The sequence below is a fragment of the Medicago truncatula genome, chromosome 8, assembly GCF_003473485.1.
Source record: "Medicago truncatula cultivar Jemalong A17 chromosome 8, MtrunA17r5.0-ANR, whole genome shotgun sequence".
NCBI classification, from domain to species: Eukaryota; Viridiplantae; Streptophyta; class Magnoliopsida; order Fabales; family Fabaceae; genus Medicago; species Medicago truncatula.
The window spans coordinates 18039220-18050828 of NC_053049.1; the positions used below are offsets into that span (position 1 = coordinate 18039220).

Consider the following 11609-nt stretch of genomic DNA (forward strand, 5'->3'; position numbering starts at 1 on the left):
AACGCAATCTTTGACCTTAGGAGTTTAAATCGTTTCCCCAAGAAACCAAGTGGGAAAGTTTGTTCTCTTGAGTGTTATCGCAGATAAAATCATGACAAAAAATTTCAACATCAAAGATAATAATAGATAAGCAAGTTTGGATGATATAACTTGGAATTTCCATCCGAGCGAACTAAGAAATAATAATATGCCCAGTTGGGGAGAACGAAAAAGTATTCCACCCAACTAACTTCACTTTCGTGTGGGAAATCATGAAATAAAAAACATGTTTAGAGATTCTCTGGGGAATCATATAGGCGCCAAGATAGATTCCCAAGTCATTGGTGGTTTCAATGCCTACACCATTACTAAATAAAGTTGCACTAGACATTTTTTTTAAAAGAAAACCTTGAATTTGGCAAGATTGATTTCTACAACAAGTTTGTACAAAAGTGACCCAAGCAAAATTAAATGGTTTCTATTTGAGAAGTATAAGTATCAACCCTTATAACAATATCATCATTGAAAAAGATGTGGGAGAGAGAAACCTTTTGCCCCAGACTAAAAGCAATATGGCATTAAACCATCATTAACATCATCTTAAATCATATAACCTAATTGCTCCATGCAAAGGATGATAAGATAAGGAGAAATAAAATCGTCTTGTCGAATATCTCTAGAGGATTGAAATCTTGGGGTAGAATGACCATTCTAATTAACAAATATAGTGGGCGAAGAGATGCAAGCCTTGAGAATATGACATATCCAAGAAGGAATTTGAAGATTGGTTAAGGAATCTTCATTGAAATTCTAATCAATAATGTCATAAGCCTTTTCAAGATCCAATTTTAGGATCATATAATCTTTCTTTTCCATTCAAGTTTGACATGGTCTGGATATCTTCTTAAAGAATGAGAAATGCAAATGTTAGGAATAAAGTTTCTTTGATGATGAGAGATCACAGAGGAAGAATAGTTATGAGGCGCTGAGAAAGAATCTTTTTGAGGATCTTGTAAATTAGATTATAGAGTGCAATTAAGTGAATCGGATGATGTTACTTGGATCTTCACATTTGGAGACTAACGTCAAAAGAGTGGTGTTGGCTCGTTTAATGTTGTTCGGATCATGAAATGCATTTATCACAACAATCAATCAAATCACCCACAACATGCCAATTAGAACTGATGAAGAGGGGATGAAAGTCACCAGGTCTAGCGGATTTGAAATTACCCATACTAAAACAAGTCAAAATTGACTTCATCTAGTATGGGTGTAACTGTTCGGTTTGGTTCGATTATTAGTCAAAAAAATATTCAAACCGACAAGGCCCCGTTTGGATTGGCTTATTTTGAGCTTATGTGGGCTTATCTACTCCCATAAGCCTTTTTAAAGGTGTTTGGGTAAATAAATAAAAATAGCTTATCATAGTTTCATAAGCTGCTTATGTCATATTTTAATAAGCCTAAATTTTCAGCTTACCCTCTGGCTTAACAAGGAGCTTATGAATTTATGTAACCTCCTTCGATTCTCTCTAGAACCACTTTTTCAAAACATATATTTTAATTATAATATTTTTTGAAGGAATATTTTAATTATAATGTTAGTTATCTTTGGCGGTGCATCAGTAACGAAATTACTATATACTTATCTTACTAAAGTAACAAACGTAACAAAGATTTTTTTTTTTAAGAAGATTTTTTTTTTTTGTTACGTAATAAAATGAAACTGAATAAAAAAATAAATTTAACTTGTCTTTTTTGGGTAACAAACTGCACGCTAATATCAATATATATGATATGTTTATTTACACCTCTAATGTTAATTTTATCTTATATGAATATTGATATTTTTTTTAAGGACAAATATTGATTATACTATATATATATATATATATATATATATATATATATATATATATATATATATATATATATATATATATATAATTATAATTAATATGTTATAATATTGTTTTTTTACGCCTAGATTAATTTTATCAAAAAAAATCTTGATGATTGTGGTTCAATTCTTTGATTTTTTTGTTAAATTAAAAATATTTAAAATTTGGATAATTGCTTATGTAATGTCACATCCAAACACTTCAATTTATGTAAGTACTTTTTAGTGTACATATCCAAACATAAATAGCTTATCAAGTATAAGAGCTTATGATATAAGCTCTAATGTCATAAGCACTAATGCTATAAGCATCTATATAAGCTGTTTATCCAAACGGGGCCCAAGTCTAATTGGTTTTTGGGACTTTTTTAATAGTGAAATCGAATCAAACTAACCGATGATATTTGATTTGGTTTGTTTTGATTGATCAGTTCACCTGAAAATATAATAAAAAAAATCATTTTTTTTTTTTCAATATTCCTTGTTGTGCTTATTTGTTTTTGTATTAAGCAATTTTATTTGTGCAATTTTCAATAAAATACTTTTTTTTCTGAAGGATTTCAATCAGAAACTTGTGCAGTCAATTTTCTATTTTTATTTGGGTCAAATATGTTTTTAGTCTCTATAAATATGTCAACTTTTCATTTTAGTCCCTCTAAAAAATTTTCCATCTTCACTTTTGGTCCCTCTTTTAATATAAAATCATATGTAGAATTCATATTTTTGAATTATATTTTTCAGAAAAATTTATAATATTATAAGAATCTGTCCAAAAAAGAATTAGAATTTTTTAACAAAACATCCAAAAATGATAGGACCCCTTCCCGGACCCTGTGTATGCGGGAGTTTTAGTGCATCGGGTTGCCTTTTTTTTTTTTTTACAAAACATGAATTTAATATGAATTTTTATATTTTTAACGGTTAAAAATAAATATTTTATTTATGTTTTGTCAACAAATTCTAAATTTTTTGGGATTATTTTTACAATATTCTACATATTTCTGCACAATTTAATTAAAAAATACAAAAATTAAATCATGGATCAAAAGTAGTGATTGAAAATTTTATAAGGACTAAACAATTGAAGGAAAATGTTAGAGGAATTAAAACGAAAAAATTATAAATTTATTGGCACCAAAAACATATTTAACCTTTTTTATTTTCTATAGAAAAATAAACTGTGTTTTTTCCTTTTTTTAGAAGAACAGACCCATATCCTCGACAATAAATACGTAATTTCCATAAAAAATAAAAATACGTAATTCAATTTGTATTAAGCAATTTTATTTGTGCAGTTTTCAATTAGAAGCTTTTTTTTTTACAAATTCAATTAGAAACTTTTTTCTGAAAGAAAATTCAATAGAAACTTGCGTAGTCAATCTTTTGAAACATTTTTTTTTTTCGATAATTTTTTTTTTTAAATACGTAATTTCCTTCAAATAAAAATACGTAATTAAAAAAGAAAAACGCGGTTGTAACCGTAGAATAGAGAAAACTTCAAACTTCAAACCCTAATCACAACATAGTTTCAATATTCCAGAAATGAGTTCGAAGGAAAGTTGCAGAACCGAACTTAGCATAGCATTTCAACAACTCAGCGATCGATGCCTCTATTCAGCTTCCAATTGGTAACTTCCACTTCAAACCCTAATCTATGTGTTCACGAGGATTGGTTTTGCCATCCGAAAAGGTCTAGCGGCGCAGCTTGTTGTCAGCTTGCCTTCTATTCAAGTGTAAATAATGGTTTATATATATATTACATAGATGTAAGGATGGCAAAAACATTTATAACTCCTTTCACAATTGATGAAGCATCTGGTTTATAAATAAAACATTTCGAACACATTTCAACATATCATTTCCTATCTAAAACGTCGTGTCGTGTGGTTTCGTTTTGATGCATGCAGGGCAGCAGAGCAGTTGGTTGCGATCGAGCAAAATTCATCTGATGATACAACACCGAATGCCATTGTTTCAGATGTCTCGGTTATGGAGGAAGACGAGCTTGCTGAAAGTGGTGTTTACCGTTTCGCTAAGTCTTTGTTCTACCCTCCGGATTCCGAAACTATGACACATGAAAGTTTAACTACATTGCATGACACAGCCACTCACTTCCATCTTTCAAAAGCCGCATTGGGCAGAACCCTCTCCCCACGAACACTCCATCTCCAAGGCCATATTCGGGAATTAACAGTTACTATTCTCATTGATTCTGGACGTTCTCACAACATAATTCAACCGCGAATTGCAGAATTTCTCAATTTTCCTATTGTGGAGATCTCAATGTTTTCGGTGCTAGTGGGTAACAGCGAGTCTATACAATGCAATGGAAATTGCCCTAATGTGTCTATCACAAGGAAAGGTAACATATTTCAAATTCCTTTTTATGTTCTACCAATCCATGGAGCAGATGTCGTATTTGGTGTACAATGGTTACAAACATTGGGCCGTTTTATGTCTGACTATACAGTGCCTTTAATTCAATTTTCTCACAATGATAAAACTGTCACCCTCACCGGTTCCACACAACCTACCCCGAAACATGCATCATTTGCCCAATTTTCCCGTTTTATGTTTACCGATTCCATTGAACATACGCATACTGTATCACTCACTACATTAGAACCTAACCTTAAAACAATCAACTGATCTGACGTAGTGCATTTCACACTTTAAATTAATTTACATAATATCAGTTTAAAAGAACCGAGTTTTTTTAGTTTTTGGAATTTCATGTACATAACTTTTTTGTCCATGCTTTGTACTTCTTACAGGCGGGAGAAAAGCGAAAAGAGGAAGAGACGATAGAACTTGACGGACCTCTTGGTAAAGGTGATGTTGTGAATCAGGAGTTGGTTTCGTTAGAGAGGGAGTTGTCTACACTTTGCAAGAATGGCACAATCGATCCCTTTTGTTTGTACTTATATGGTCTCGTACTGAAACAGAAAAGCAATAAAACTTCGGCACGTACAGTTCTTGTGGAATCTGTAAATAGCTACCCTTGGAACTGGAATGCCTGGACTGAGCTGCAATCCTTATGCACTTCCGTTGATATCTTAAATACTCTTAATCTCCATAGTCATTGGATGAAGGACTTTTTTCTTGCCGGTCTCTACCAAGAACTAAGGATGCATAATGAGTCTCTTTCAAAATTTGAATATTTACTCACAGCTTTTGGTTTTAGTAATTATGGGTCATGAGTACGTAGAAATGAAAAACACGGGTGCTGCGGTGGGTGCCTATCGTCAGGCTGTTGATATAGACCGGCGTGATTACGTGCTTGGTATGGACTAGGACAAGCTTACGAGATGATGGGTAAGCCTTTTTGGGCGCTTCATTACTTCAAAGAATCTGTTTTCTATCAGCCAAATGATTCCCGGTTGTATATTGCAATGGCTCAATGCTATGAAAATGACCAGATTCACATGCTCGATGAGGCGATCAAGTGTTACAGAAGGGCATCAAATTGTAACGACGGCGAAGCAATTGCTATGCACCAACTTGGAAAGCTGCATTCAGAGCTGGGACACCATGAAGAGGCAGCATTTTACTATAAAAAAGATTTAGAGGATGGAATCTGAAGAGAGGAATGGACCTAACATGGTTGAGGCTTTGCTCTTTCTTGCAAATTATTATTACAAATCGATGAGAAGATTTGAAGAAGCATCGGCTTATTGTACTGGTCTTCTTGATTATACTGGCCCCGTGAGTCTAAGATATTTACCTACACTTTCAATTTTTTATCTTTTATTTCTTTTATAATAACTAGACTCTCAATTTCAATCAATTTGTTCATACCAAAGAATTTAATGATCTAAATCATTCTTTCAGGAGAGGGAGACAGCAAAAAGTTTACTTAGAGGGATGCGTTCGTCACAATCTAATTTTCCTCCGTCGGATGTTGATCACTTTCCTCCGTAATGTCTCTTGATGAAGTGTTGTGTTATGTGTTGCATTCTTCAATTTTGATTTTGATTAATTCCCATACTTTGTGCTGAACTAGTGGCAATTGGCAAACATGAAAATGTTACGAATCATTCTCATACTTCAATGCTGCAAAATGCAATAACTTCTTTGGTGGTGTGCCAACTTAGTTGACATCTCCCTCTTCCTTTTTGATGGCTCGTCGTTTTAATTTTTTTATTTTATTTTAAATAGAGTGCTTAATTACACATATGAGCCAAATTTTTAATTAAGTTATTCTAACATATTATTGAACTTTTAATTGACTGTACCTAAATATTTTCACACAATGTATCCTCGACAAATACGTGAATAACTTACACAAAACTTCATGGATTTGGCTAAGCTCAAACTAATATCTCACAAGAAATTTTATCTTTGTTTTCTTCTTCATCCATTGTATCACAAAGTACTCTCCCTTTTGTCTCAGGTAAGAACACTCCAAATACTCCACTAAAACCAATAGCCAACCCAAAAACCCCATAACAAAGAAACTTATTTCCTCTACCAGCACCCACCAACAATGGACTAAAAGCTCCACCAAACACCACAGCAAGCCTAGCCATAGACAAAGCTGAATTCCTCACACAAGTTGGAAACAATTCAGTTGTGTATATTAAGTAAATACTAAATGAAGTGCAAGCACTAAAAAAAGATATCAACTCAAACCCTATTTGCATCTTGCTCCATAGTTCCCCTTCAATAGTGGACATTATACTTAAAACACCACTTATGATACAAAACACAAACAATGCAATTCTCCTTTTAAACTTGTCTATGAAGAAAAATGTGACCAATGAAGATGGTATCTCACTTAAGGCATTAAAAGTGACACTTAGGTAAAGATTAAAGGACAAGTTTCCAAGCCCTAGTGGCATACCATAATAGACAACTCCAATTCCAAAACCTAATGCCATAATCAATAATAGTCTCCTTGAGGACCATTTCTTTTGCAACAAAAGTTTGAGGGCATAAAACAAATCAACATTTAAATTATTTTCTTCCTCATGTGAAGACATGTTGTTGATGGATAAATTTAGGTTACTTTGAGTGATTGAAGTGATGTATTTTAGTGTAGCTATTGCTTCTTCTTCTTTTCCTTTCAATAGAAGCCATCTAGGTGATTCTTGAACGAAAATTTTCACCAACATGCAATAGAAAATTGTAGGAATTGATGTCCACAAGTAAAGGTTTCTCCATGAGGAAGTTTTGTTTGCATAAGCCATAGCTGGAAGGGACAAGAAACCTATAGTGAAACAAAAGAAGCCAATGACACTAATCTTACCTCGCCATCGCTTTCCAACGAGCTCAGAAGCTAGAACAAGCGATGAAGTGCCGATGGTAGCGCGGCCGAATCCAGATAAGAATTTCAGCAATGAGAAGATCCAAATGTTGGGAGAAAAGGTGGTGAAGAATGAGGAAAGAGCCATCAAGAGAGTTGAGAAGAAGAGCATGTTCTTGCGACCAAGTGATGAAGAGTCTGCAAGTGTGGACAAGAAAAGCCCACCAACTAAGCAACCCATGAAGAACATGGAAGCTGGAAGACCTGTGATGATAGAGCTCTCACACTGCATGGCCCATTCAGATATGATGGAGGCCTGTGGTGGCCCATCCCAAGCCCATGAGCCTTTGGGAAACTTACACACATCATTAAATGATGGTGTCGAGTAGCAGCCATTCAAAATGTCAATGTTTTCACCGGTGCAGTGCCATGATGGAACTTCATCGGTGAAAACAGTGATGAATGTTTGTTGGGCATCAAAGATCCAAGCAAAGGATATAAGAAGAGCTTGAAAGAATTGACTCCAATTGAGTTCACCTATGCACTTTTCTATTGTGAAGCCAAGAGAATGAAGGTGTTTATTTGGTGATGTTTTTGTGTCACTGGTGTTATTGGGTTGGCTCAGAAGAGGAGTTGGATCACCCATATCAAGAGTCTGTAGTTTTTCTATAGAATTCTTGTTGTAATGACTACCTATTCTATACTATATATATATATATATATATGGGGAATATGCATGCATAACTACTATAGTATCATCTAGATATTCTTAGTACGTAGTAATTGAATTTTATAATTATTTTTCATAAAATAACACCCTCATGTCCACTTTATTTTCTAAAAAAAGACCCTCATGTCCACTATGCATATTATTTTATTTTATACGAACAAGTATTATCATGTCCATATATAAATAAAGATATTTCTACAAAAAGTTATATAAAAACAAGGATAAAATTATCAACGTAGCTGTTCTTCCTTCCTTCTTGACCCAGCGCGCCGCTATGGAGTGTATACGCAAGAATTTTTTTGAGCTAATCTCAAATGACAAGGCAAAGAGTCATATATTTTAACAAACACATGTATCATTCTTCCAAAACAAAAAACAAGCAAAAAAACAAACACATGTATTTTTAAAAATAAATTTTATTTTAACAAGCAGAAATGAAATTATATTGGCACGAGAAGAAGTTTCTCTATCATAAGATGTGCTAAAGAAAACAACTAAAGTTTACACCAAAATCATCGCACAATAAAAACAAAAAAAAGCGAACTAAGTGATGTTCAAACATACAAGGGGCACGACAACCAACGATGAACACCTAGTACAAAGTTAGTATTAGCAGCCTTAATCCACCAATAAGAATGGATTTTTACATTATGCAGCAGCAACTGATCAATCGAATTCTCCTTGTGAATGAAAAGACGATTGTTACTTTCAGTTCACAAGACCCAAACACAAGTGAGCAAGATGAGCTGCATAAAAGAACGTCGCCCTAACAAGCAACCTTTCGAATTAGTGAATTGCACAAAGTGATTAGAAATACAAAAAGGTTTGGTAGTGAAAACACATATCCAATCTCGGACTAAGTACCAAAGGTCCTGAAATCTGTTAAAAGAAATTAATAAATATTGAGCCATTTCAGCTTCGCCACACCCATTCACACACAACTGTGCAGTGCGTCATGAGTAATAATATCGCGCGCCACCAAATCTGTTAAAAGAAGTCGCCAAACAAGAATAGTCACTTTTGCGGGTCACACAGTTCGCAATTCGCTTCGGCTCGTGGTACGGGTTCAGGTACGTGGTTCACAACTTTGAAAGAATTTGGTACGTTTGAGTTCGTGGCACTTCAAATATAGTAATCATACACTATAAATAACAAAAAAAAAATTCAATAAAAATTTAAATAAACAATGAAAATATTAATGCTATCAATAGAAATAATAAAAATTTTGAAAAAATTTAGACATACTAGTTGAACCTACTGATATGGAAGCATTGACATATATTAGTTGAACTAGCTAGTCCCTCATCGAATATTTCACAAACATGGATGGAAAGCTCTCTTATAAATAAATCAGCCTCCTTTGTTGTTGCTCATTGAATTGAATTATTAAGATTCCCGTGCCTGTGGTGGGTGGGACCAATGATTCTTTAGCTTTTCAAGGCTGGAATTTCTTCTCAAGAGTCATCGTTAATGAGTTTAATTATTTTTTTTGTTCTTTTTTGTCTGGTTCGTTGGTTACTGGATTCTAAACGAATTCCTACCGAATTTTCATGAAATGGGTTCGTAAAAGTACCGCAAACCGGTTCGTGCGAACCGGTTCCTTTAACATCTTGTGGGTTTACATTTCCTTTAACAGTCACCTTTTGTTCCTCCATATCAATGTCAACTGATTATACACCTGCAATGAGTAAAACTGTTATTTTGATACAATATATATACTAGTAAAGGGTAGAACCTATGAAGCACGGACATCTCTAGGACTAGCTGTGTCACGGTGTCCGACACGCTTTGGTGTCTGACACGTGTCGGACAACTAAAATCGGTGTCCTAAATAAAATTGTTTTTTTCTTTGATTCGACACTCCTAAGACCGGTGTCCGACACCTATAAAACTCATCGAACTGTTTCGGACAACTCAGACAAATATCTAAAGCATTTTTTTCTCTCTTGCTTCCACATACGGTATGATACAAGAGTTACATATGTTTTGAGAAATGTTGATCAATTAGGGTGAATTGACATTACAATTGATTATAACATTTTTAGCTTTTTTTAAATAAAGATCAAATACTACGATATCGTGTTTTAAAACTTTTTCTAATGAAATAACTTGCTTAAGTTAGATGTTTAGATATGTATTTGGATTTTTATTTTAGACATGATATAAATAAATTAACATGTATGTAGAGGTGCCGGTGTCCTATATTTTTTACACTAACGGTGTCGAAGTGTCTGTGTCAATACTGTATCAGGTGTCTGTGTCGGAGTCCATGCTTCATAGGGTAGAACCCTAATTGGATATGAAACCACTATGTAACTACATGAAAAACCAATTGTTTTTGGTGATTATAATGTGAAAAGTACAACATATATGAAAACTAAAGATATTACTGTTATAAACAAAAGTTCACATTTTAGATTCATTTAATTAATAATGTATATGATCTTTATTATATACCACATACATCATTTAATTAATAAATCTAAAATGTTAATTTTTAATTATAATAATGATCAGAGAGTATTCTTTCAAAAATAAAAAAATGACCAGATAGTGTATTAATTTAAATAATTTGATAGCAGAGATAGTTTGCTTAAGGAATTTAAAATACCTTGCATTTTTTTCAAAACCCACTTGACTGCTCCAGAACAGCCTGTACATGAAATTCTTACTTTGAGGACAACAGTCTAATCACAAAGACAAAAATCATAAATTATCAATTCTTAAAAGGTTAAGCACATTAATTATTCTTTGATTTCAATTTAAAAGGGGAATATATGTTGAAGATGGGGACAACATTAAGAACAAAGCATAAATAGAAGAAAGAAATAGAAGAGAAAGAAGTGTGTTTAGATTTTAAAAAGACAAAAATATCCTTGCATTTAAAATTGATTTTTTATTTCAACATAACTTAATTTTTACTTTAGTTATAATTTACATAATTAATTTAATTATTATTTTAGTAAATAATTAACACATACCATTTACAGTATTTTTTTTTTTGTGCAAAATAATTCATATAGTAGTTTGTTTTTTTGAAGAAGCGAAGAAAAATAAAAACAACATACAACTCCTCAAGTACAAGTAGTGCTTAATGACAACCATATAGTAGTTTGTTATTATTATTTCATGTTCTCATACATATTTAACTTGACTTATTTTATGTAAATAAATGTTTTTTTAATTCAACTTTACTGATTTAAAATGACAATAACTAGGGCTTATATAAAAAAAATGTATGGATTCGTTTTGATCAACAATTAAGAAAAACCTTACACTTGACTAACAAAAAAGTAAAATAGTCACGAATGTTTGTGGTAGATTTGCACAGGATAAATTGAAAACAAAAGGCTAAAAATGGAAAAGTAGTGATATTATTTATCTCTCTTATGTTTCTATGCTGTTTTGAGGAGATGCAAAAAAAGGTGTGGGTCCCAGCCAATTTAATCTATTGTCTCAATTTCTCTCCTACTCCAAACTAGAGAAATGAAGCATTTCTCTCCAACTTCTCTTGTCCATATCTCTCTCTCATCTTCTTCTCTTCTTCCAAACAAGCCGTAAAGGAAGTAGAAATAGAATAACTAGTATAAATGTCGATTAACCAAATATATATATTGTTTACAAACTTTTTGTTATAAATAAGTGTGGTTAAACGGTAAAAAAATTAGGGTAATGACTAAGAGGTTAGGGTTAAAAAAAAAAATCAAATCGATGCACTGAAACTCTGGTATATATAGGGATCGAAAAGGGGTTCCA

General features: G+C 32.8%; 1 protein-coding gene and 1 pseudogene across 1 annotated transcript; one reads left to right on the plus strand and one right to left on the minus strand.

The window, feature by feature from the left end:
* The first annotated feature begins 4521 nt into the window (after positions 1-4521).
* Positions 4522-5799, plus strand: LOC25502452 (anaphase-promoting complex subunit 8-like; annotated as a pseudogene).
* Positions 5800-6141: 342 nt separating this feature from the next.
* Positions 6142-7787, minus strand: LOC25502453 (organic cation/carnitine transporter 3). The gene has a single exon (XM_013589862.3). The coding sequence runs from the start codon at positions 7767-7769 to the stop codon at positions 6189-6191; it is 1581 nt and encodes a 526-aa protein (XP_013445316.1). The 5' UTR covers positions 7770-7787; the 3' UTR covers positions 6142-6188.
* Positions 7788-11609: the final 3822 nt, after the last annotated feature.

Bases quoted from the DNA above. Each gene is read 5' to 3' on its own strand.
- LOC25502453 (XM_013589862.3), bottom strand. From the start codon at position 7,769: ATGGGTGATCCAACTCCTCTTCTGAGCCAACCCAATAACACCAGTGAC.